Source organism: Podarcis raffonei, chromosome 8 (genome assembly GCF_027172205.1).
Source record: "Podarcis raffonei isolate rPodRaf1 chromosome 8, rPodRaf1.pri, whole genome shotgun sequence".
NCBI lineage: Eukaryota > Metazoa > Chordata > Lepidosauria > Squamata > Lacertidae > Podarcis > Podarcis raffonei.
Genome location: NC_070609.1, coordinates 16,106,765 through 16,132,432, shown reverse-complemented (window position 1 = coordinate 16,132,432; position 25,668 = coordinate 16,106,765). Strand labels below are relative to the sequence as shown.

General features: G+C 51.2%; 2 protein-coding genes across 5 annotated transcripts; one reads left to right on the top strand and one right to left on the bottom strand.

The window, feature by feature from the left end:
* Positions 1 to 144: 144 nt before the first annotated feature.
* On the bottom strand, positions 145 to 9,495 carry LOC128418414 (uncharacterized). Of its 2 annotated transcripts, none has more exons than XM_053398057.1 (3): positions 9,277 to 9,495; positions 5,959 to 6,045; positions 145 to 2,587 (listed from the first exon to the last, which is right to left on the bottom strand). In XM_053398057.1, the coding sequence occupies exons 1-3, from the start codon at positions 9,478 to 9,480 to the stop codon at positions 419 to 421; spliced, it is 2,460 nt and encodes an 819-aa protein (XP_053254032.1). In that variant the 5' UTR covers positions 9,481 to 9,495; the 3' UTR covers positions 145 to 418. The 2 variants fall into 2 exon arrangements, with proteins under 2 accessions (XP_053254032.1, XP_053254034.1); XM_053398059.1 differs by lacking the exon at positions 9,277 to 9,495 and adding an exon at positions 7,826 to 8,032.
* SMG9 (SMG9 nonsense mediated mRNA decay factor) lies at positions 9,323 to 25,423 on the top strand. 3 transcript variants are annotated; one of them, XM_053398066.1, is made up of 14 exons: positions 9,323 to 9,429; positions 12,366 to 12,522; positions 12,607 to 12,681; positions 13,563 to 13,806; positions 15,277 to 15,374; positions 15,667 to 15,779; positions 16,673 to 16,784; positions 17,389 to 17,484; positions 17,942 to 18,027; positions 19,290 to 19,396; positions 20,242 to 20,349; positions 20,590 to 20,715; positions 22,498 to 22,642; positions 24,654 to 25,423. In XM_053398066.1, the coding sequence occupies exons 2-14, from the start codon at positions 12,379 to 12,381 to the stop codon at positions 24,730 to 24,732; spliced, it is 1,533 nt and encodes a 510-aa protein (XP_053254041.1). In that variant the 5' UTR covers positions 9,323 to 9,429; positions 12,366 to 12,378; the 3' UTR covers positions 24,733 to 25,423. The 3 variants fall into 3 exon arrangements, with proteins under 3 accessions (XP_053254041.1, XP_053254042.1, XP_053254043.1); XM_053398067.1 differs by lacking the exon at positions 9,323 to 9,429 and adding an exon at positions 9,655 to 9,746; XM_053398068.1 differs by lacking the exon at positions 9,323 to 9,429 and having other exon boundaries at positions 12,508 to 12,522; positions 13,546 to 13,806.
* The last annotated feature ends 245 nt before the right edge of the window (positions 25,424 to 25,668 follow it).

Below are 25,668 nucleotides of genomic sequence, written 5' to 3'. Positions count from 1 at the left end.
CTCTGTGCCTCACGCTGCAGCCCATGCCTTTCTGAACAATCCCAGTCTACACACCTCAGCCTTCCTCTTGTGAACACAACCCACATAAGAAATACAGGTTTCTGCTACCACACAGGCCTCCCCCTGCAGGTAAGCAAAGAGTGATGGACTCAGCATCTTTTGCTGTTTTAATTTTCACAGTCATAATTACATGAGGGGAGGGGAACAAAACAAAAGAAATACACCCCAACAGAAACAAGCTTCACAACCAGTAAACCGTGTCAGACTAATGCTCCCCTGGAAGCAGCAGCCTTTTGTCTTCGGGTCCCCAGACATACAAGGCGAACCGCCAAGGGACTGGTGGGCGAAAGGCTGGGGGTCCGCTCTCAACAGGACCTCCAGATATTCCTGGGGCCCTGACTGGGCGAGCCCACCTGGCTCAGCTCGAGGGGAGGAAACCTGAGAGGGTGTACACCCGCAGGCCGGGCCGCTGGTTCCTCACATGGTGCCAGAGGTAGCGGGACAGGCGCCGGAAGCTGGCTCCGCACGGGCAGCTGAAGTGGGCCGGGCGAGGGTGGCAGGAGCCGTGCCTGGCGAGGCCCGTGTGCCCTTTGAGGGACTTCCCACAGGCCGCGCAGATGAAGAGGGCTTCCTCTAGGTGCTGCAGCTGGTGCCTCAGGAGGTGCAGCAGGCCACGGAAGGAAGTCCCGCATTCGCACAGGAAGCTCCGCCCTCGGTGCCGGGGCCACTTCTGGTGGGCGCGGAGCTGGGACACCCGGCTGTAGCGTGCCCCACAATCGGGGCACCGGAAGCCCCACGCAGTCCTCCTCCGTCTGGCCGGCTTCTGAACCCTTCTCCGGGAGGCCCGCCGCCTGTGGCTGCTGAGGGGGCGGCCCACCGCCGCCATCTTGGGGCCCCTCGAGTCAGGGTCCACCTCCACCACGATGAAGTCCTCCTCTGCTGCCGCCACCACTTCGGCACCGTAGGCCTCTGGCCCAGCCCTCCCGTTTGCCTCCCACGGCTCAGAAGCCACAGGTATGCCGCCGCCCATGTCGTACTCCAGGTCCAAGACCTCGGGGTGGTCCCCGCTGGACGTGCTGGGGACCAGGCGGACAACCACGGAGCCTTTGGGGGAAAGGCTGGCGGTCGCCGGGGGTGATGGTTGCTTGTTTTGTTGACACGGGTTTGGCACGTACCCCGAGAACTGCACGGTGGCGGCCTGGGGCTCTTCCCAAGCCCCGTTCCCGTCGCAGGCTGGATCTGTGCTGTCCAAGGTCAATGCGTTCCCGTACGGGACGGTTATAAACTGAGACTCTTGGTGCAAAGGGACCAAGTGGAGGGTGGCCAAGTCCACAGAAGAAAGGTGAGGGTCCGGGTCCAGATACAGTGTGGATGCACCTTCCGAGGTCTTGATGATCACCTGCTGCATGGGGCTGGCCTCCGCTTGGCCGTCCACGACGGCTCCCTGCTCGTCCGCCTGGAGCAGCACAGTCCGGAGGAGTGTGCAAGGGTTCTGGGAGACCCAGCCGGCGGCGAGGGCGGCCTGGTCCTTATTGACTCCGCCCAACTGCAGGGAGCTCAGGCTCACCGGAGCGTCCAAAATGGCCGTCTGCTCCTCAGCCCGGAGGAAAAGAGGCTGGAGGGCGTTGACATTCCCCTGCCCGTCGAAGAGGGTGGCCTGCACCTCCGCCTCGTCGCCATCCAGGATGATGATCTGGTTGTCGGCGTTCATGACCGCCGGCTGGAACAGGCCCCCCGCCACCTGCCCTTCCAAGATGGCCTCCTGCTTCTGCCACGGCTGCAGCAGGGCCACGCCAACGTCCCCGTCCAAGATGGCCACCGAATGCCCCGGGTGGGCAGGACCCAGCAGGCCCTCGGCGGGCGGAGCACTGGCAGCCGGCAGCTTCCTCTGGTGCTTGGAGGACTTCCGCTTGCCCGCCTTCTGGGTCCGGGGCACCTGGAGCCTCTTCAGCTGCCCCGGAGTCTCCTGCGCAGCCAGCAGGCCGGACGCGCCTTTTGCTCCCGGCTGCGTTTTGGCGGGCTTGTAAACATAGGCGGCTTGGGAGGCGGGGGAAGAGGAGGAGGAGGAAGAAGAGGAGGAGCGCCTGCACCCCTTCCTGTGGCAGACCTTGATGCCCTTCCGCACCAGCTTCAGGTGCCACTTGGTGTGCCGGGCAAAGTGCTCTGGGTGCAGGAACCGCTTGCCACACTCCAGGCAGCGCAGCTTGCGGGGCGGGGAGCGTGCGCGGGGCGGTGGCGCCGCGGGCTTCTGCAGCTCCTCTTGGGCATGGTCCTTGAGGTGCTGGGCGTAGTGCCACTCTTCCATGAAGACCTGCAGGCACTTCTGGCACTGGTGAGCGCCGAACACCGGGCTCCCGGGGGCGGAGGGAAGGCTGGGGCGCAGCGGGCAGGGGTACAAGGGAGGGATCCATTTCGTGCAAGCGGCCGACCGGGCGGAGGGGGAGGCTGGCGGGCGCTGAGCCGGGAGGCGCTGAGCAGGCCGGGGCGGGCGCCGGGCGGGGAGGTAGAAGGTGAAATATGCCTCCCCGTCGTCATCGCTGCTGGAGGCGTCCAGGGTTTCCCAGGAGAGACAGTTCTTGGCATTTTCCTGGTAGCGGAAGGAGAGAGAGAGAGAGATGTTAACAGAAGATGTTAACACCAGACACCATTCCTTCTGATGAACTGCTTACCGACATAGGCTTTGTTTGGAAAAATAGGACATTATTTGGAATGAGCTGATACAGGGGATCAAAGCTTCAGTAGGGAATGGGACATATATATAAACCATTTCCTCCTGAGAGTGGACTATGGCCTTGCTCTGCACACACTTCTGAAGGAGAGCAAGATAAAAACAAATAGGTTGAATCCAGCTGTATTCAAAGTTAGTTGCATTACCGTATTTTTCGGACCATAGGACGCACTTTTTCCCCTCCAAAAATGAAGGGGAAATGTGTGTGCGTCCTATGGTGCGAATGCAGGCTTTCGCTGAAGCCTGGAGAGTGAGAGGGGTCGGTGCGCACCGACCCCTCACGCTCTCCAGGCTTCGCACACCTCTCTGCAAGCAGCGGGAGCCCAGCGCTGGGCTCCCGCTGCTTGCGGAGACTTGCCTGCATGCCGAAGCCTGCGCACGCTGAACTCAGCGCGTCCAGGCTTCGCGGACCTCTCCGCAAGCAGCGGGAGCGCTCCCGCTGCTTGCGGAGAGTTGCCAGCATGCCGAAGGCTGCGCGCGCTGAGATCAGCGCGCCCAGGCTTCGCGGACCTCTCCGCAAGCAGCGGGAGCGGTCCCGCTGCTTGCGGAGAGTTGCCAGCATGCCGAAGCCTGCGCGCGCTGAGATCAGCGCGCCCAGGCTTCGCGGACCTCTCCGCAAGTAGCGGGAGCGGTCCCGCTGCTTGCGGAGAGTTGCCAGCATGCCGAAGCCTGCGCGCGCTGAGATCAGCGCGCCCAGGCTTCGCGGACCTCTCCGCAAACAGCGGGAGCGGTCCTGCTGCTTGCGGAGAGTTGCCAGCATGCCGAAGCCTGCGCGCGCTGAGATCAGCGCGCCCAGGCTTCGCGGACCTCTCCGCAAACAGCGGGAGCGGTCCCGCTGCTTGCGGAGAGTTGCCAGCATGCCGAAGCCTGCGCGCGCTGAGATCAGCGCGCCCAGGCTTCGCGGACCTCTCCGCAAGCAGCGGGAGCGGTCCCGCTGCTTGCGGAGAGTTGCCAGCATGCCGAAGCCTGCGCGCGCTGAGATCAGCGCGCCCAGGCTTCGCGGACCTCTCCGCAAACAGCGGGAGCGGTCCCGCTGCTTGCGGAGAGTTGCCAGCATGCCGAAGCCTGCGCGCGCTGAGATCAGCGCGCCCAGGCTTCGCGGACCTCTCCGCAAACAGCGGGAGCGGTCCCGCTGCTTGCGGAGAGTTGCCAGCATGCCGAAGCCTGCGCGCGCTGAGATCAGCGCGCCCAGGCTTCGCGGACCTCTCCGCAAACAGCGGGAGCGGTCCCGCTGCTTGCGGAGAGTTGCCAGCATGCCGAAGCCTGCGCGCGCTGAGATCAGCGCGCCCAGGCTTCGCGGACCTCTCCGCAAACAGCGGGAGCGGTCCCGCTGCTTGCGGAGAGTTGCCAGCATGCCGAAGCCTGCGCGCGCTGAGATCAGCGCGCCCAGGCTTCGCGGACCTCTCCGCAAACAGCGGGAGCGGTCCCGCTGCTTGCGGAGAGTTGCCAGCATGCCGAAGCCTGCGCGCGCTGAGATCAGCGCGCCCAGGCTTCGCGGACCTCTCCGCAAACAGCGGGAGCGGTCCCGCTGCTTGCGGAGAGTTGCCAGCATGCCGAAGCCTGCGCGCGCTGAGATCAGCGCGCCCAGGCTTCGCGGACCTCTCCGCAAACAGCGGGAGCGGTCCCGCTGCTTGCGGAGAGTTGCCAGCATGCCGAAGCCTGCGCGCGCTGAGATCAGCGCGCCCAGGCTTCGCGGACCTCTCCGCAAACAGCGGGAGCGGTCCCGCTGCTTGCGGAGAGTTGCCAGCATGCCGAAGCCTGCGCGCGCTGAGATCAGCGCGCCCAGGCTTCGCGGACCTCTCCGCAAACAGCGGGAGCGGTCCCGCTGCTTGCGGAGAGTTGCCAGCATGCCGAAGCCTGCGCGCGCTGAGATCAGCGCGCCCAGGCTTCGCGGACCTCTCCGCAAACAGCGGGAGCGGTCCCGCTGCTTGCGGAGAGTTGCCAGCATGCCGAAGCCTGCGCGCGCTGAGATCAGCGCGCCCAGGCTTCGCGGATCTCTCCGCAAACAGCGGGAGCGGTCCCGCTGCTTGCGGAGAGTTGCCAGCATGCCGAAGCCTGCGCGCGCTGAGATCAGCGCGCCCAGGCTTCGCAGACCTCTCCGCAAACAGCGGGAGCGGTCCCGCTGCTTGCGGAGAGTTGCCAGCATGCCGAAGCCTGCGTGCGCTGAGATCAGCGCGCCCAGGCTTCGCGGACCTCTCCGCAAGCAGTGGGAGCGCTCCCACGGCTTGCAGAGAGCTGCCTGTTTGGGGGCTGGGGTCGGGGGAAGCTCGAGCTTCCCCCGCCCCTGGGGGGAAAATAATTTTCCCCCTTTATTTCCCCCCAAAAAACTGGGTGCGCCCTATGGTCCGGTGCGCCCTATGGTGCGAAAAATACGGTAATTTCCATGGGTATAAGTTAGTCCTGCCCATTACTTTCAATAGGCCTACTCTGAGCAAAGCCAACAATGGACTCAACCCAATATTATTTAGTAGTGATATGCTTGTTTCTCAAACAAATCAAAGGTGTATTCTTGACAATCCTAAGAAGAATGACTGGGCAAAGCAGACCCATGTTATCCCCATGTAAAAGATTCAAGACAGTGACTTGCATTTAAGGCTACTGCTCAAGTTCATTGTGGGGCAGGGATCTGCATCACAGGACTTCCAGCTCGCTGCTCATGCTATTCACCACTATAAGCAACAAGGCTTAATTTAGGGTACTGGGGATTATTTAAAAACCAGAATATTTTTACTAGTACAGTCATACCTTGAGTAACGTTTTTTCACGTTGCGGCTTTTCAGATTACGAATGCAGCAAACCTGGAAGTGTTTACTTCTGGGTTTGCCATGTGCACATGTGCAGAAGCAATCTGCACACTTCACACATGCACAGAAGCGCTCTATTGTGCTTCGCACACATGCAGTAGCGGCGCTCTACTTACAGACTTTTCAGGGTGTGAACGGCACCCCGAAATGGACTGTGTTTGTAAGTAGAGGTACCACTGTATACTTGATGTTCCCCGTAACCTTCTGGGTTAGTGTAAGGTAAACAGCTGGCAAACACACAGAATTTAGACAAAATGCAAGATTGGGGTGAGTGGTTTATATAGTACAGAGAAGAGTGCAGAACCCCAGATACCCTCTGCCTCTCATACTACCCTCATAAGCCATGCGTTGGTGCAGATCTATAAACACAAAGCAATTCAGGTTTCCCCACACCACAGGGAGAAGAGCTGAGACCCTGTTGCATACCAAGTGCAGAGGCAGTTCATCCAGAGACCCATCTTCCGTCAGTTCAATTTCAGCTCCAACATCCATCCCTGCCAAGTCCATGGCGCCCTGAAATGAGGAGAAACATCTTGAACGATCCTTGCCTTCTCCTGAAAAATCAGAATTCACAACTGCGGGTTGTGTCATATGGGAAATTGACACACCCCAGACAACAAAATGGGCTAACCTGCTGTGGGACAGTGGGGAAAGGAGGACAGAAAAGATGACTCTGCTGATCAATTCCAGTCGGGCCCATGGGGCAAGACTGAAAGAGGGACCCAGGAGTCCTGGATCTAGAGAGCCCCTGATGCCACCAAGGCCTACAAGCTCCCATACCAAGCAGTAGCAGCTGCTGCAGCTCCACTATTGGGCTGTAGAAAAATTTCACCATCCCTCTTTTCCAAATAACTTTTGTTCCTGAGCAAAACATGCAAGCTCCACCAATGGCAGAGTTGCCATTTTTGGAGATTCAACAGCCACTCCTTAACATCTCATAGCACTATCTGGCTCCCAGTCCCCCTGCTGCACAAGCCCTTACGCCAGCCTGTATAAACTTGGTGCCCCCTCCAGTTGCTTTGGGCTACAACTCCCAGTCCCATCAGATGGGTGTTGTAGCACAAAACATCTGGAGAGAGCTTCAGGTTGGCCAAGGATGCCTTGCACTCAAATGGAAACAGCCATGCACATTTTAGGGAAGGGCCACAGCTCACTGGCAGAGCATTTGCATGAAGGCTCAATCCCCGGCAGCTCCAAGGAGGGACTCTGGAGAGTCACTGCCAGTCAGTGTAGACTGGTACTGGTCTCAGTGGCCCACAAGCTTCTTCCAGGTGGTCTACGGCTCATCTGCTAAAATGCAATTAAAAACCACGCGGTGTCTGGCACAGCCTGTTACAGCAAGTAGGAAAATCATTAAGTGGTCCCCCAAGACCCTCTGCAATTTTCAAGTGGTTGGTGGAGCGGGGGGGGGGGGGGAAAAGAGATATTTAGGAAGCACCGGTACAGCAGGAGCTAGTTGGACCAATGGCCTGACCCACTAAAAGGCAGCTGCTCCTGTTCCTAACCTAGGAGTTCTGATTACGTGTCTTGAACAGCAGATCTGGCTGCCATTCCCACAATTAAAGCTCAGGAACTGCAGTTCACAAGCGTAACCCTGCAAAAACAAGGAGGCGGCTGAATCCAGACTGTGGACCAGAGGGAGATCACAGGACCCCCTAGCTCCTGCTGGGACAGCTGTATGAAGGTGTGCAGCACTAGATGGGCTCCTATTTGCGGTAATGGCACAGAGATCCTGGCCATGGGCTGCAGCTTTTTTTGGGGGGGGGCGGCATAACAGCACACCATCAGTTGATAAAGCAGTGCGCATGCCACACAAAACGGAAATTGAGGCCGCCCATCCCTCCTTTAGCTCCACTGGGACCAGCAGAATGAATGGCAGAGACCCCCACCCTGGCTAGAATGAGAATCAATGACAGACAGAGCCAACTAATCCTCTAGCTTTGTCCCCCTCCTCCTCCCTGCTGAGAGGGCAACTCTGAGTCTGGGGAGGAGCAGGAAGCTGGCGGCCAGTGATTCCCCTTGGACTAGCAGTAAGTAGGAAGGCATACAGCTGGGGGAGGCTGGAGTCGGTGGGGCAGCGCCCCATTTGAGCAGCCTCTGCTGCGAATCAACTCTTCTGCGTTTTATACAGAAGGGGCGAAACCAGGCCAGTTCCCCTTCCAAGCCCCGCCTGGCATCTAACCGCGGGCATTTTTTCTCTCCCTTGCAGGGATCGGGTCGCCTGCTGGCTGCGGGCGCGCCCCCTTCCCCCCGGGCTGCAAACTTGCCTCCTTTTGCTCCAGTTCGACCTTACCAAGGCGTGTCCCGCAGGCCTTGCCGCTGCTCCGGGCCAGCCCAGCAGACCCTCCCGCATGGTGCTCAGAGGGCGGCGCCCCGGGGCATCCGCAAGAGCCCGCGCTCCGGGGAGAGCCCGCCGCACGCGACCTGCTGCACCGCGGCCGCTGCTCTTCCTACTGAGGCCGCCTCCCCTTTTGCAAAGCGCACGGCGACCGGCCGGAAACGAGCCCGGAGATTGCTGGGGAGGTGGGAGTGGCGACGGCGCAGAGGCTGCTGGGAGTCGTAGTCTTTCGATTCCTTTCCTCTTAACACTCCCAGCCAAGCGCTTTTGGGTGACCTGCGGAACTCCCCGCCCCGTGCTCCGTCCCTCCGCTTAATGGCGCCGCAGGCTCGCCTGGGACTCACCACCCTTCGTGGTCACGGGGACCTTTACCCCCCTCCAAGTCAGGATGCTTCAAAGCCTGTGGGAGCTGAAAAGCACTCTGCACATGCTCTAGAAGGACTTGTAGAGTTGGAAGGGACCGCGAAGATCGCGCGGTCGTTTTGGATTGAGGGAAAGGAAGGGTGTGAGAACAAAGCGAGCCTAACGTGGATAAGGCTGCTGCGAGTTTGGATCCCAGTTGGCTGCTCTTGTTTTCAGTCTCCACAAAATAATTCTTCCAGGAGCGGTTTTTTGCTCTCAGTGTAGTATTGTGACACCCCCCTCTCCCCAAAGGGGGCTCAAGGAGATGCTTGTGTGTCTTTTGTGAATTTCCACATTTGATTTGGATTTAGCTTAGATTGATTTAAACGGGGATTCAGGCAAATGCAGGAAGAAAAAAAGTTTTAAAAGTGAAGACATGATTGACCTGCTGCAGCCTGTAGCTCAGTGGGTCCCCCTACTCCAGAGTAAACGAGTTGATTGCACTGAATGCTGTATTGAATTAGGCAGCCAGGGGTTGGTTTTGTTTTTTTTGGCTACACACTTCTACTTATTTTTATGATCTTATTTATTAGCACCACCAAAATACTCCCCTTATGGCAAGTTCTAGTTAATTGCTGGGGGAAAAGTTTTGTGTTGTAAGTATTATTATTATTATTATTATTATTATTATTATTATTATTATTATTATTCTGCTCCAACCATTACACGCCACTACCATTCAGGTGGGAAGCCCCGCCTACCCCATTCGCCCTGTCTGGCCTTTAGCCTCGCTCTGGTTTCACGCCCCGCCCCCGGAATGAGATCCATCTACGCGTGTTCTGTCGGCTTCTGACGCATGCGTACAAATGAAACTACTTCCGCAACGCTGCCTAGGCAAACGAAAGGCTCCGAAAGCAGCGCCGCAATGCACACACTTGCCGCAGACTGAGCATGCGTCAATCCAAAGCCAACGGCGCTCACCCGTCCCCTGAGCGAGAAATGACGCCCAGCGCATGCGCGTTGGCTCAAGCAACGGTGGCCGATGAGGTCCGCAACCCTGCTACCTGCCGAGATGCGCTGATTCGCAGGACCGCATTCCAACCGGCATTCAACGAGGTGTTATCGCCGCCTAAGGCTACCTTCTGCCTCAAGGGACGCTCGGAGGATCTCTTTCCTGCGTAAGCGGGGCTGCTGGCTTTTACCGCCCCGCCGCTCAGGTATTTCTCTGGGACGTAGTGGCTAGTTCCGGGTTTTGCCCTAGTATCCATCCGCTACACGTTAAAATGAGTTTGCGGTATCCATCCGCTGGTGGTTGGATCTTATTTTCCTCTATATCCCTCCGCTGTATACTGCATTAGTGAAGTTAAAAGCCGAATTATATGAGTGTATCCTGTATCCTTCCGCCAATTAATATAGTTCCTTTGCTTGCCCACCCCCACCCCCCGCCCAGAACAACAACCTATGGTTAGACCTCGCGTAGAAGCTATGACTTCAGACCTGGAAACTTTCCCTGTAAATGGAGGTGGTTAAATTAGTAAGTCGTGAGACACTCTGCACATGCTCAGAAGCATTATCATTTTCATGTGCCTCCCATGCTCCATTTATACTCTTATTAATTTATTTTTAAGCAAGGTATGTTTCCTTTGCTCTTTTTCCCCACAAGCATGGAAACTAAGCGGACTAAATCTGTTCCTCTTCCTCCAGGTTGCTAACTCATCTCCATCTTGTTCTCTGCGGCTGCCTGTTGAGGTGCTTAATGTACAGCTACAATGAGCACCGCAGGGTTGGTTTCTCACGTTTGAAATGAGATCCGGGAAAGCTGCTTTACATTGGCTGTGTTCAGACATTGCAAAAACAAAAAGCAACAACAAACCATGGTTTACTGTGACAATAATAAGCCTCCCTCCCCTCATGCTGGTATAGCCCTTGTTTATATCCCAGCGTAGACATAAGGAAGCTTATGCTTCATGTTTTGATCATCTACATCATGCCATGTTGTCCACATTAAGCTTAGTGATGGTGTGTTTGAAACAAAGTCACTTCACACTGCGGCTTAGGGAGCTAGCTTGAGTTTCAGCAAACCATAGTGACCTCTACATATTTTAGGCTGCAACTGTCATCACACCCAATGCTCATGGGAGTTGTAGTCCAGAACATCTGGAGGGCATCAGGTTGGGAAGGATTAAACATAGTTTGGACGTAATGCCAAAACTGGTAAATCAAAACTAGAAGCAAAAACTCCTGATCTTCTCGTGGCTATCACTGGGAGGGAGGCTAGGTTTATTCCAGCCATGCTTACTCATGGTTTAGCTTTATTCTATCTGGATGCAGCCATTGAGACAGATGGGTGTTTAATCTAGGCCAGTAACCTTAAAGTAATTTGCTGATCCAGGTCCCACTTTTGATCCCAAACTGCAACACAGTGCCAGGTTCAACACTCCCTTCCTTTGCACCTGGTCACCTTAAAGTGCAAGCAGGGCCCTTATATTTTTAATAGTTGCATGGAGGAGGGAATTTTGATAGGTGCAGAGGAGGAAATGTTGCGCCTACTGGAATGTATACAACACAGCTCTTTAAACATCGAGGAACATTTACAGACATTTATATGCCGATCTTCAGTGAAGCTTCCAGTGGTTTGCAAAACCAAAGAAAAATTCTGAAATCTAAACAAAGTGCAATAAAATTACAGCATGCTAAATGCATTAGAAATCCTAAGAGAATGGAAATGCTTTTGCATGGCATCCAAAAGATAACAGTATTGGCACTAGGTAGGCCTTGCTGAAGAAGGGAATTGCACAGGCAGGACACCACCCCTGAAAATCCTTACCTTGAATGACTGGGGGCACTTGTAGAGAGCCTGCAGGTATCCCTTTAGTGCAAGGACAGGTTTGGTACAGGAGCAAGGCTTCCTTCAGCCTTGGCATCTTATTACCCTACCCCTGTACACATCTGCTTCTGTTTCACAGCATCGTAGAATAATAGAATTTTGGAGTTGGAAGGGAGACCAAAGGTCATCTAGTCCAACCCCCCGCAATGCAGGAATCTCAACTAGATCATCCATGGCAGGTGGCCATGCAGCTTCTGCTTAAAAACCTCCCAGGAAGAAGAGTCCACAACCTCCTGAGGGAGATTGTTCCACTGTCAAACAGCTTTTGCTGTCAGAAAGTTCTTTCTGATGTTTAGTCAGAATCTTTTTTCTTGAATTCATTGGTTCGGGTCCTAGCCTTACAAAAAAACAAAACACCACCTTTAAAAAGCAACAACAGTGGTGCAACTCACCCAGTGGGTGAAGGCAAATGATCCAGCCCAGCACTGAGTGGCAGCCTTTGTTCTTAAGTCCTCAGGTAGGGTCTTTCCTAGTCCTTCCTTCATGTTTGGTTAGTTCTGACATGGATGGAACCTGAGGCTGCTCTGCATCCTCTTGCTGAGCTGTGAGCCCACCTTGGAACAGGTTTCAGGGCCTGAGGCCTTTGAGTTATGGCCCAAATTCCTGTATCTTCAAGAGGTATGGATTATGCCTTGGGAAAGGGATGGGTGGGTCTGTGGTTGAAACTCAGCCGACTGAACTTTCTAAGACAAGGGAAGAATATTAGATTCCAAGTTGTACTTCTGGTCTTCTGGTTTTTATGACTGATAGTTTACAGAGGAAAAAGCAATTCCCACCCCTTGTTGGTTTTTGGAGTATTCTTAATAATCAATGCGTGTGTGGGAATTGCAGATGCTGCTTCTCAACATTCAGTCACGCCCCAGCATGACCAAGAAACAACCCAACAAAGGGTTGTTCAGGTACGGTAGGTATAGTCAAATACAACCCTCAAAGGCTTCTCAGTATCGCCCTTGATCTAGAAAAGGACACCTTCTTCCATACACATATTTTACACCTCAGCCACGTTCTCCCAAGCTGAGACCCCAGGCAAAGGACTCATGATCACAATGTAAATAGGAAGAGAGGCCTTGGCAGAGCCCTTTTCCTTTGTTATATTTCTCTGCTCTATGCTTGCATCTTTCTGACCCTTCCCCAAAACCTTCTGTTTGAGTGTCTCTTAGCATCCTTGCGGAAACAGGTGACAATTGCTGTTTATGTACTCAGACTAAAGTTTGTTTCTCAGATATTACTATTATTTATTCAGCTTCTTGTTTTTCCTCCTCCCAGGTCCTGCTTCCACATGTCCGAGTCAGGGCACAGCCAGCCTGGGCTGTACGAGCGCCGTCGCCGCTGGAACCGTGACAAGGAGCTGGGTCACCAGAGCCTGTCTGGGCCGGGCCGGGATCGTGACTACGTCCCCTGGGATCGCGAGCGAGACCGGCGGGTAAATTCCATGCTTTGCCTGCGGTGGGAATAAGGTGAGGGAGCAACGTGGGGCCCCAAGTTCACCCTGTTCTACTCCTTGTAGGACCCAGTGGATGAGCCGGTGGGAACCGTGATGCAGAAGACACCCATCATCCTGGCCAAGCCACCTGCAGAAAGGGTAGGTTGGGAGACAAAATGCCAGCACGCTGTGGCCTGATGGGCCTTAGTCCCCTGCTCGATCCCATGGTTGCCCTCCGAAGAGGCCAGTAAGAGCTCCTGTGGCTCCTGTGGCTTGCTCCTGAGCAACAGGCTTGCCATTCAAAGCTTAGCTGAAGTTATTGACGCTGTCGGTCATTGACAGTTGATATATAATAGAAAGCTTAGAGGTTAGCAGCTAGGGCTGGGCTATTGTTGAGCTTATCATTTATTTATTTTTCATTTATGCCCTTCAGCCAAACATCACAGGGCAGTGGGTGGGTATGTAGGGACCATTGTTGCTGTTGTTTTTTGTGTCTTCATTTTAGATTTTGTGATGTGGAAATAGTTTTGTGCTTCTTAATGTTTTATTTGTTGTTTACTTTTGTTCGTTGCAGTTATTTATTTTCCCCAAGTTGTCAGTCGCCTTCAGCATGGTGCGAACTGTGCAGAGGTGGGGTGCATATAAAATTATGTACTCTGATCCACTTCCTCGAGAGGAGTATTCTATGGACTTCTTAGCTGCCAATTCTTTCTTTCCTTACCTCTCTGTTTGAAAAGGGATTGGGGAGAGAGAGAGATTCCCTCTTCTTTTAATTTCATCTTCTCTGTGTGAATTTCCCTTTTAGAAGTTATATAGGGTGAGGAGGAGGAACAAGGAATCTGGAGTGTAGACACCCACAAGAGAAGGGACTCCTCTTTTCCACCCCGGCTGTTTTAGGTAGCACAGAGGTCGGGGGTCACGTGCCCAGCTCTGGGAAGGAGGCAGTGTTGCATTTGAGCCAATGAGGCTGTGCTCCCGTTTCTGGCCGAGAGAGATGTTGGATTTCGGCCTCTGTGTCCTCAGCCTCTGTGTCCTCACAGTCCAAGGGGACCCCAACCCCCACTCCTGCTCCAGCGCCTGCCGCCGCCCCGGCCATAGAGAAGCCCATTGTGCTGATGAAGTCGCGGGAGGAAGGCAAAGGTCCCGCGGGGGCAACGGAGGCGTCCGCTCAGCCCCCTGCTGCTGTCGCCAAGGTGGAGAAGGAGGGCCAGCGCCCCACGCAGCCGGTCTACCAGATCCAGAATCGTGGCATGGGCTCAACTGCACCCAGCAGCGTCATGGACCGTAAGTCACGAGAGATGGCAACTTCCGGAGGTGTAGCCTTGTTGGCCTGTTCCAGAAAAAAGCAATGTAGAGACTTGGAGTGCTGGAAAGGCCAGCTGTGATTAGGAGAGAAGGGGCATGGATGAAGTATTAGGGCCCAATGCATTGTCTACCCGCTGCATCAAATACAGTGGTACCTTGGTTTAAAAACAGCTTAGTTTATGAACAACTTGGATTAAGAACGCTGCAAACCCAGAAGTAGGTGTTTTGGTTTGTGAACTTTGCCTTGGAATAAGAACATGTTTCGCTTCCTGTTGAGTGTGTTCCATTTGTAAATTGAGTCCCCTACTGCTATGGGAAAGCACGCCTTGGTTTAAGAACGCCTTGGTTTAAGAACGGACTTTCAGAACGGATTAAGTTCGTAAACAAGGTACCATTGTAAAATTAACCAGTCCAAGGCCCTGATTTGTAATAAACTCCCGTGAGAGACAGAGTGCTAAGAAGCACCCCTGCCAGTCAGGTATGCAAAGCATCTCAAGGGTGTCTGCTTTCACTTCTCAGTGTAAGATTCTAGTCCACTGTGTCACCTGGCCTCGTAAAGTGTGCTTTGGTGAATTGGCCAACATAACTGAATACAGTGGTACCTTGGTTCTCAAACTTAATGCGTTCCGGAAGTTCGTTTGACTTCTGAAATGTTCGAAAACCAAGGCACAGCTTCTGATTGGTGCAGGCACCCCGGGAACAATAGCCGACAGCCGCATCGGATGTTCGGCTTCCAAAAAATGTTCGGAAACTGGAACACTTACTTCCGGGTTTTTGGCGTTTGAGTACCAAGGCGTTTGAGAACCAATGTACCACTGTACATCCAGCACTTTGTGTGGCCATCCAAAATAAAGGCACCGGCATCAACCCGAAAGGGTGACAATGCAATCCGATGCACATCTGTTCAAAACTATAAGTCCCATTGAGTTCATTGGGGGTTAATCTCAGGTAAGCGTGTAAAGGATTGTGTCCTGCTGTGCCTTCACTTTTAAACAAATCTGGCGGTGGGGTGGTTCCTAGTTGTAAAAAGTTTGGGGAACACTGTGCTAGTCCCTGTGACTGGGGGGGACGGGGACTTGGAATTGTATGGGAATGTCTGGCGAAAGTTCAAACAAGAAGTAGGGCAGAGCAGAACTTGGGGAAGTCAGGCTCGCCTTATGAAATGCCATTGCTGTTCCTAGAAAGAGCTGCAGTATTTAATGGGGAGTAAATGGGACTTTTGAAAGCTGTTAATGATCACTGCCCGTATTTTGTTTATGGGTTATTGGAATGACTTCACTGGAATGCGTTGTTTTGTTCTGTTAGGCCATTTTCACTTTTTTAGAAGCTGTTTGGCAACCTTTTTTATTTTTGCATAAAATAACTAATCAATTAAATAAATAATAAATAACCTTTATGTGGGACTTGTCACCTGGCCCCTGTTGACCTCAGACCCTCTTGCCATTCCAGCTGTGGTTGGCCAGGCCAAGCTGTTAGCCCCAGAGAAGATGAAACACAGCATCAAGCTGGTGGACGACCAAATGAACTGGTGTGACAGCGCCATTGAGGTACTGTGAAAGTCCAGGGGCTTCCTATTTACTGGTCATCTCTCATCTGCACCCCTTCCTCTTCCTGCAGCTTTCCTGCGCTCCCCCAGTAATCCCACTTTCTAATTGCTCGGCCCTTGTTCTGTGATCAAGTATGCCTGCATTGGGGATGGGTTATTTCCCTGGGAACATTTCTCCGCGCTGAGAAACGATGGTAACAATACCTAGATAATCCCACTCTTTAAAACTCCTGTGATTTCTGTCCTAGCTGGTTATGTTTTACAAGTGTTTTCCCCCCTCTGTCCCACATTAGTATCTCCTGGACCAAACGGATGTGCTGGTGGTTGGGGTGCTGGGACTGCAGGGTACAGGCAAATCCATGGTGATGTCACTGCTGTCCGCCAACCAGCCTGAAGAGGATCAAAGGTAATTTGGGGGCTTGGCTCAGGGGAACCGTTAACCATAACTGCAGAGTCAGGCTGTTTAATGGAAAGGGTTGGATGATGAAGGGTTGGAAGTTGATGAAGGGTTGGAAGTTGAGAGAATGAATTGCATAGAATAAGGAAAGTAGTTGGGGAGACTTCCTCTGCTGGGAGATCCTCTTAGCTGTTTAGGGGGTGGGGTTGGCTGAAGATGCAGGGCAATGCATCTTGGGCATGCTGCAAGTAAAGCTTTGAAGATTATCGCCTTGTGATTTTGATTGGCTGGAGACATTACTTGACACTGATGTAGCGGTACTAGAAGCCTTAAGCCAAATAACTGGCTGGTTCAAGTCAATATGTAACATTCATCCTCCACCTCCTCTTAATGGTTTTCATCCCCTATCTCCTCTGCCCTTAAACCTCCTTCATCTGTTTCTCATTTGTGTACTTGGAATCTTTCCTTCAACCACCTTGCTTCTGAGATTTCTGCCCCTTAGATTCTCTACATCCCAGAATCTCTTTCCAGCCCTAAGCTTGCCTTGTCGCCACCGCCATCAGTTTATTCATTGCCTTCTACACAATCATCTCAACGTGATACACAGTCATGACAGTAAAAACAGTTAAAACACAGCCTCATGAATCTGTTCCTGTCCCCAATATCTAAATAAGATTATAATTCCTGCTAAACTGACAGCTTTTCTTTCCCTCACACTGACATGTGTGGCTGCAGACGTTTTCTCATCTTTTTTCTTTAAGCACTAGGAATGATGGAACATTGCATGCCTTCGCACCAGCTCAGCCAGTCAGTGATCAGTCTTCACTGCCACAAGTGGAATTCAATATAGATTTATCAACTCTGCTTTGTCTTTCCTGCCAATCCTTTCCCCTCTCTTCCAGGACATATGTGTTCCGCACTCAGAGCCAGGAGATCAAGGAGCGTGGGGGCAACCAGACCAGTGGCATCGACTTCTTCATCACCCAGGAGCGTATCATCTTCCTTGACACTCAGGTCTCTGCTTTGGTCATCTTTCTGCAATTGCCTCCGACTATCTTTGGAGAATTCTCCATGCAATGTCCAGTAGACCCTTGATGGGTTTAAATGCCAGACCTCCATTGCCTTGCCACAAACAGCTTGGGTGAAAGATCTATTTGTCTTTGTTTTGAGATTGAAGCTTATTTGATCAAGGCAGCTGATATTTAAGGCAGTTTATAATGCTTCTCTTCCACAAGACATCTGTTCCCAGTGTGGGAGAGCAGGACAGAGCAGCTAGTCCAGTATGGAGAGCAGAAAATGATCCACTGGGTTTGTTAGATGGGGTACAAGAAAGGAGAGGTTGGAGCTATGTGAGTGCCAAATTTGTTGAGCATCTAGGTGAGTGAAGAAAGACAAAACGAGTAAGAATATAAATTGGTCACGGTCTCAATTCACAGGATATAATGTTTCATCCATGAATTGTTGAGAAGGAGGTAGCATCGTTCAGTAGGAAAACCTAGTGCCCTAGGAAAGGACTAGCTTTAGCTAAGAAATGAGGACTGACAACAGAGTAGACTCAGGTTAGAAACTAGGGTGAACAAAACCCTACAAAGGCTTTTTCCTTTTTCCCTCTCTGTAGCCCATTCTGAGTCCCTCCATTCTAGATCACTTGATCAACAATGACCGCAAGCTGCCTCCGGAGTATAATCTACCTCATACTTACGTTGAGATGCAGGTAGGGACCATTTGTATGTGTCGGGTGATGGTGGCGGATGTGGCTGCAGAATCTTCACCTCTGGCAGATGATGGGGGTGAGACAGGTAGCTCCCTGTTCCGTTGGTCCTCACAGTGCTAAGACATAAGTGAAAGCAAAGCTGGAGAAATGGGGAATTCCTGCCCTTTTCAAGCCAGCTTCCTGGCTCAGTTCTGTTATCTTCTGTAATCCTTACAATATAACTCTCCCTCAACTCTTTTTTCACTGGCCTTGTCCCTTCAATAAACTCATCTGACCCAAAGGAGGCCAAAGGATGTTTCCCACCAAAAGTGCAGCTGGTTTTGAAGCATGGCACTCTCAGCACAGGAGCAAAGGTGTCCTTTGGCCTGCGTTCTTGAGAGCATGCTCAAATCAAAACCTTGTACCCTGAGGTCCCAAGCCCTGACCCGTCTCCTACTCACACCTGCTTTCCTTCCAGTCCCTCCAGATTGCTGCTTTCCTCTTCACTGTCTGCCATGTGGTCATCGTGGTGCAAGACTGGTTTACTGATCTGAGCCTGTACAGGTGAGACATGCTAGTCACACAGCTGTAGGAAACAAAAGAGTCAACTAAAGGCCCTAGGCCAGGCTTCCTCAAACTCGGCCCTCCAGATGTTTTGAGACTACAATTCCTATCATCCCTGACCACTGGTCCTTCTAGCTAGGGATCATGGGAGTTTTAGGCCAAAAACATCTGGAGGGCCGAGTTTGAGGAAGCCTGCCCTAGTGCCTTAGGGTCAGAAGTTAAGCCCCTTCATTTTTCTGCTGCCTAAGCAAGAGGGCTGGGCATAATCTTTCCCTTCAAACCTGAACCTGAATTTTACATTTGGGTAGCATGCAACTTGTTCCCAGAAGTGGTGGATTTTGCTCTATAATTTAATACAAATAAAGCATAATTTCTTTTGTGTCTGGGAGCTGCAGAGAGGTGCCAGCTATACCAGACGCTGAAGATATGACCCTCTGAGCACTGGGAATTTTACTCAGTCCCTAAGATTTCATTAGGCATTGGATTTGGGTGTCTTTTAACTGGAGATTACTAGACAAAACATAGGACCTCATGTTCTTTATATATGCTGTTACCAGTAAGTTAAGGGAATTGATAGATTTCAGATATGCACTTGGAAGTCCTCATTTTGTTTCCTTAGCTCTGAAGTTGTGTGGGTATATTTAAAAAAACCAGAGATTTCAAAAGCTAAATTGCAGGGCTGATTTTGAGGAAAAATTTGCAGTCTTGAGAATGGATTTTTTCTTTTGGTGACTCTCCTGTTTGTTGGTACTTAAAATCCTTGAGAAACACCCAGTATTTCCGAAAAGTTGGTATTTTGCGCTATACATTTTGAAGCGGTCTTGACAAGAGGAAAAAATATTTGTTTTGTATTGTAAGTTCTGAGTGTATGTCTGGTAGTGATGGGCTGGTTGGGTTTGGTCCATTTCAAATAGTACAGGGATATCTGTTTCTGTGGGTACTAACTGGCCATCTTAACTGGCCAACCAGTAGGTGCTAGCCCAGTATCTCTGGATGAAAGAAAAAGAAAAATGCCTCTTTCACCTTCATGCTTCTGTTGCTATCTTTCAAGCTGCCCCAGCTATTTGTGCGCTCAGAATTGGTATCACTTGGTTTCCCTTGCAACAGCAAAAATTTAAAAATGGCCAGTAGCAGAAAGATCCTGCAGTATATCCATTCTCAATTAGAGGTGGGACAAGGTCTATTCAAACAATGCTTCCTCTTACTTATTCATTGCAAAATATTATTCCTAGTCCTCAACCGCAAGTGGCTTTTTGTTGCAGGTTTTTGCAGACAGCTGAGATGGTAAAGCCCTCCACTCCATCTCCCAGTCACGAATCCAGCGGCTCCTCTGGCTCGGATGAGGGCACAGAATACTACCCACACATTGGTACGAAACAGCATAAGCCCATCTTTATTGGGCTGGATCAGTGGCCTGTCCCATCTTCACCCCAGTATCCTGTCTCCAAGAGTGATTGCATCTGGCAGGGTCCTGCGATGGCCTACAGCCGACACCTGCTCAAAGGACCTCCCTAAAGAAAGATAAAATTATATCTGGGTACTCCCAATGAGAGCACCAACTGGTGGCCAGGCACAGCAGCAGTTCTAATTTTCCACCAGACCCCCAATTCAGGAAATTTAAGTGGCCTCCAGCCATTTGGTGCTGCCTGGATCACTACCAGACAATGTCCCAGCAATAAAGGAGGGAGACTACCAGAGAGCCCTTTTTCCTGGGGCCTCATGACACCTGGAGCTGGCCCTGGGATCTGGAGGGGGCAGTGGGGTGGAAAGCAAAGGATGGTGGGGGGTGGAGGCAGAGACCCAAGGGCCGGAGAAGGCATGGGATGGTGAAAACAAGGGGCAAAGCAGAAAGAGGCCACCGATGGCATCTTAGTTGGCATTTCCACGTTTGCCCAGCTCTTCTCTTGAAACACAGCTGAGGTTCCCCAAGCTGCAAGCTGGATCCTAGGTTGTGTGTTTGTGCAGTGTCCTGGTAGACGTGGCAAAATAACGCCCACAGTGGTTAACAGCTGCCAATTCAGAAATCTAAAGAAATAATTTGAGCGCCACAATTGGATGAGTTCTGGCTTAGGGTGGGGGTGGTCTATCTCTTCTTGTTTAGATTTGAGCAATGGGGACAGGCACATTTAGGACACCTGTAAACCTTCTCTCTCTCTCTCTCTCTCTCTCTCTCTCTCTCTCTCTCTCTCTCTCCCTCTCTCTCTCTCTGCCTAGTTTTTCTCCAGAACAAAGCCAAGAGGGAGAACTTCTGCCCCCGGAACCTGAAGCAGATGCACCTGGTTATTGACAAGATTATGATGCACTCTCACCTGAAATATAAGGGTAATGTGCCTCTTTCCAATCTATTTGAAAGGCCAGATTGTGGAGCTTAAAATAGCTAGAAGATGAAGCCTGCCAAAGGAGGCAATGTAGAGACTTGGGCTTTCTCATCCCAAATACAATAGGTTGCTGATCCAGTGGGCCAGCAGGCTGCCACCTATTAAGCCCCCAAAACCCAGAAAATCATATTTTGTGGTATCTCAAGGCAGTTGTCTGCTTAATGGCACTATTTCTTTCCACCAGGCACCCTCTCCATGCTGGAATGCAACATATTTCCTGGCCTTCCTCAAAGTTACCTGGACTCGGAGGTCAACCTGTTCTTACTGCCATTTATGGACAGCGACTCGGATGATGCTCTGCCCAGGGCAGGTGAGTAGCTGGAGCTGTGTCTCCAGCCCTTTTGCTTGATATTTAAAGAGGTAGAAGGGCTGAAGCTCCCACTGCCTTCTGCCTCTGGGCAGCTTCCTCTTCAAACTGGTCCCCAACATAATTGAATCCACATTTAATATTTAACTCACCATGGGAGCAGGTAAGGGATGCATGCTGAGTGACTGAAGCAAGAGAGCAGGGCTGGTGCTCAGCAGACATTTCTGGCATTTTGATTCATTATGAGTTTGTATCGAATGGCAGTGTTTGCTGAACTCGTTTTCTGCTTTATTTATACGCTGCCATGCTTTAGATATGATTACAGCGATTGCAATGTCTGCTGATTTTTTTATATTGCTACTGCGAGCCACCTCGAGCACAGCGTTGTTGTTTAAAAAGGTGGATACAAATACTAAATCAAAACTGAAAAAGAGAAGCAATGCACAGCATCGGTCCCACATCAGCCTTGGAAATCCTTTCACCTGCCTACCATTTTCTTTTTCATATGAATTAGTTGCAGGTGGCTCCTGGGTGGAAGATGGGATGGGGATGGCAACAGACTTAGCCCTTTTGTGTGCTCAGAATCCTTCCCTTCCAGCAATCTGCCAAGTTCTGTCAAAAAAAGAGCTTAACGGGATGCGGTGGTATTCCACTTTTACTCAGAGTAAACCCATTGCAATTGATCATGACTATGTTAGGTCCATTAATTTCCGTGGGTCTACTCTGGGTAACTTGGGATGCGGGTGGCACTGTGGTCTAAACCACAGAGCCTAGGGCTTGCCGATCGGAAGGTCAGTGGTTTAAATCCCTGCAACGGGGTGAGCTCCTGTTGCTCGGTCCCTGCTCCTGCCAACCTAGTAGTTCAAAAGCACATCAAAGTGCAAGTAGATAAATAGGTACCGCTCCAGCAGGAAGGTAAACTGCGTTCCTGTGCGCTGCTCTGGTTTCACCAGAAGCAGCTCAGTCATACTGGCCACATGACCTGGAAAAACTGACTGCGGACAAACGCCGGCTCCCTCGGCCTCTAAAGCGAGATGAGCACCGCAACCTCAGAGTCATTTGCGACTGGACTTAACTGTGAGGGGTCCTTTACCTTTACTTTTACTCTGGGTAGAAGGTAGGCTTTTACTAGAAGAACAGTTGGGGTGGGGAAACTGCAGGAAGGGAAGGCTTTAAGAGCACATTTCACTGCCTACCCTGTTTAGCCAAAATAGCAGAATTATGTTGCATTAGTGATTTAGGTTTCTGCATGGATTGCGTATAGTTCTGCCCTGATATGATGAATTGCAGCAACCCTGGAGCACAGGGCAAAATCCATCCACTGAATTTCTCCCTGCTGCTCCAAGTAGCACTGCAACCTGCATCCCCAGTGTACTGGGCTGGGGGGGCGGGTTGGTTGTGTGAAGGTGTCCCTCCATCCAGCTTGTGCCTGTGAAGTTGGTGCCAGTTTAGTTTCATCCACTGAAAGCCCCCAGTCTGTTCCACAAGGGGCTGAGCCAGCCCAGGACCTCCTGGCTTTTCGGGCCAGTGCAGCAATTTGCCTGCCCTTCCAACCCAGCCAGATGCGGTGATGGCCCCATCACGGCTTGAACTGCCACCTCAGTTACACCAGGTAACAAATCACTTGCTTTTTCCTCCAGGGATCAGTGTTTTTTTATTATTTGTTAGGTTTTTTCCTCTCTCTCTCATTACAATTCCTTTTGGAAAAGGGCTGTTTACATTCTGGTGAAAGCTCCAGATGCCCCAACGGATGGAATAACCCGCCTGTCTTCCTTTCCTTTGCAGCCCCTGGGAGCGGCCCCCTCTTCTCTCTCCTGCCTGGGTACAAGGGGCACCCCAGTTTCCAGTCTTTGATTGCCAAGCTTCGGAGCCAGATTATGTCTATGTCCCGGCCTCAGCTCTCTCACACCATCCTGACCGAAAAGAACTGGTAAGTGTGTCTCTCTGTGTGTGTGATTTTGGTGGTTGAAGTAGCATAAGAGAATAACTTAAGAGGGGTCTTAACTTGGGGGGTTGCAAGGCCCATTGAGCATCCGTTCTCGTCAGGCAAGTCACTCTCCATGCTAATCATTCTATGTAATTAAATAACGTTCTAGCTTCCCACACCTGGCAAAGTATGCTTCTGCTTTCAAAAGCTCATGTCACAATAAAGCTTCATATTGAAGGTGCTAGGCTCCCTTTTGAGTTTAGCAAGTTAATGTGTCATCACTTCATGTGCTGGCAGATGCCTGCCTTCCAGGAAGCGTGACAAATACGGTGCCTTTTGCACCACCCTGCCTTGGCTGGTTTCAGACAATGGCTCAGACCCCAGAGCTGAGCGTCCTGTTAATAATTTCCCTCGACCCAAGGTCGCCCAGCTGAGCCTGTTACATAGGGGAGGAAGGCATATTTTGCATCTCTGTGATGTCCACGCCAAGAAAGGTGATACAGACCAGAATCACATTACCAGCCTTCTGGTCCCCATTCTCTTATCTTAAAACAATATTTTCTTTCTTAAAACAATGTTTCTTGTCACAAAACCACAAAACTTTAAGCTTATTGCAAAGTTATAAAAGCTCAAAACAACCGGCACCTATCACAAGCAGTAAAACCACATTTCTAACAAAGCCATAAACTTAAACATGTTGTAAATCACTAATTGCTCCTGATTAGCCAGAAAAGTTTGTTTTCACAGAGATAGCAACCTGCGCATCAGACTCTTTAACTGGCAATGCTGAGATGCATATACTGGACATTTCCTGATGTCTAAAAGTTTGTTATTCTGAAGACTTCCGCTCAGAACAGAGCAAAAATTGCTGTATAAGATGTGCCTCGTCCTTTGAAGTGGCTCCATCTTAACCTTTTCATGTGATTTAAGAGGATTTTAAACCTAGGGGTGTGAGAGTCAGGAATGCCTCTACTATAAACGCAATGTGAGTTTCACTGCATAATGAAAGCTGCCTCGCTCCTGCGAGCGTGCATGCTCAGTCTATTGGGCATGATATACATCACCTGCAAGAGGTACATTTGCCACAGTAAATGGAGTTGCAGGCAGTTGGGTAGCGTTGTGAGCCATGGTGCATTTTAGAGGGGCACCAGTCACCCTTACGTAGGAGTGAAAAGGCCTGCCCTTCTCCTGTTCTGGTATGCCAGAGAAGGTAAAGCTCCTGACCATTAGGTCCAGTCATGACCGACTCTGGGGTTGTGGCGCTCATCTCGCTTCATTGGCCGAGGGAGCTGGCGTTCAGCTTCTGGGTCATGTGGCCAGCATGACTAAGCAACTTCTGGCGAATCAGAGCAGCGCACAGAAACGCCGTTTACCTTCCTGCCGGAGCGGTACCTATTTATCTACTTGCACTTTGATGTGCTTTCGAACTGCTAGGTTGGCAGGAGCAGGGCCAGAGAAAGGGCTGCCAAATTTCCTCTGCATGCAGGCCCATTGCACAAGTGCAGAATCGGATTTCAGATGTAAAATCTGCCTTTGAAGAAGCACATTTTGTGTATTAAAGCATTTTTCTAGCTCTCCTTCACACAGAAATTTAGAAACAGGATGTGGCTGACAAAAACTTGAAAACCTGAGCTTTGTCTGTGTCAGTCATGGATTCTCTATCCTGTCTTTCTTTCTTTCTTTCTTTCTTTCTTTCTTTCTTTCTTTCTTTCTTTCTCTTTCTTTCTTTCTTTTTTTTTTGCATGCCTCGGTTTTCTAGGGTTTTTGTCTCTTTACAGTGTGCTCATTCTCCCTTGCTACTTGCTTCCAAAAAAATTAACACAAATACATGTATATATATATCTCTGTATCTGTCAGTTGAAAGTAGAAAAAAATAATATACGTATGCGGATTAACTTGCCATAACATTATGGGTATTGTGAGGCTATTGTGGAACAGAGCAGATAATTTAGTAGGACCCAGTTTGCCTCTGCGCTGAGGCTGACTGCCATGTTCCTTTCCCTCTCCCGGGCAGGTTCCACTATGCAGCTCGCATCTGGGATGGTGTGAAGAAATCCTCTGCTCTCTCCGAGTACAGCCGCCTGCTGGCCTGAGCGTGACATCCTCGCATTGGTAGCTGCCGAACAGCAGCCAGGCTCCCCCACCCCCCGAGCTGGGTGGGCCAGGGCATCTGGGCCGGCGTCCAGAGGCACAAAGCGACGTGTGTTTCCCAGAGAGGGAGCTGTAGGGGGTGGGCACTAGCCCTCCTCCGGTGATGCTATGCAAGTTGCAAGGAGCAGAAACGCAGGATTGGTGTGGTGTCCCTACTGGGCCACCGTACCGCCTGCCGCCCAGCATGGGTCTTGCTCCGTGTCTCTTAGGGCTCCGATTCCCACCTACATACAAAGACGGGAGAGCTCTGCATGTCTTCTCATGGGCTGCGACTCCCTCCAGAAAGCAGAAGCCAGTGTAGGAGTTATGACAAGAATCACCAGTAACCTCCTCCTACCCTTCTAAGCAGGAAAAATAATCTCTCTGCAGTTACAGTGGTGGGTCAGGGCAAAGGTCAGTGGGGAGCGAGAGTTGTTGCTTTGTATATGTTGAGATAGTACTTCCCTGTAGTCGAGTGTTGCTCATAACCTTCCATTTTGAGGGACGTGGACCCTGACGCATCTCCCCCTCCTCAAGTCTCTGCCCCTTTCCTCGATCCAAGCCTAGCTTTCTTGTTCCTGCAGCAATGTGAGTTAATAGTAACTTCCCTTTGGGGAATATTACATTCTTGTTTAATAAATTGTTTGTGCCGTTTCACCTTGTGTGTGGCTTTTCACCTCAAAAAACTCCAGACTGCCTCCTTTGTTAACAGTATCTCTAGTGTGGGTATGCACAGATGCCTGTATGTTGAGCATAGGCTGGCCTATAAAATTATTGAAATAATAATGTCTGTAATTGCATCCCTCTGAAGAAGGGATATAAGAAGACTTAACCTAGAGCAGGGTTTCCCAAACTTGGACTACAAGTTTTTGGACTACAGTTCCCATCAGCACTTATCC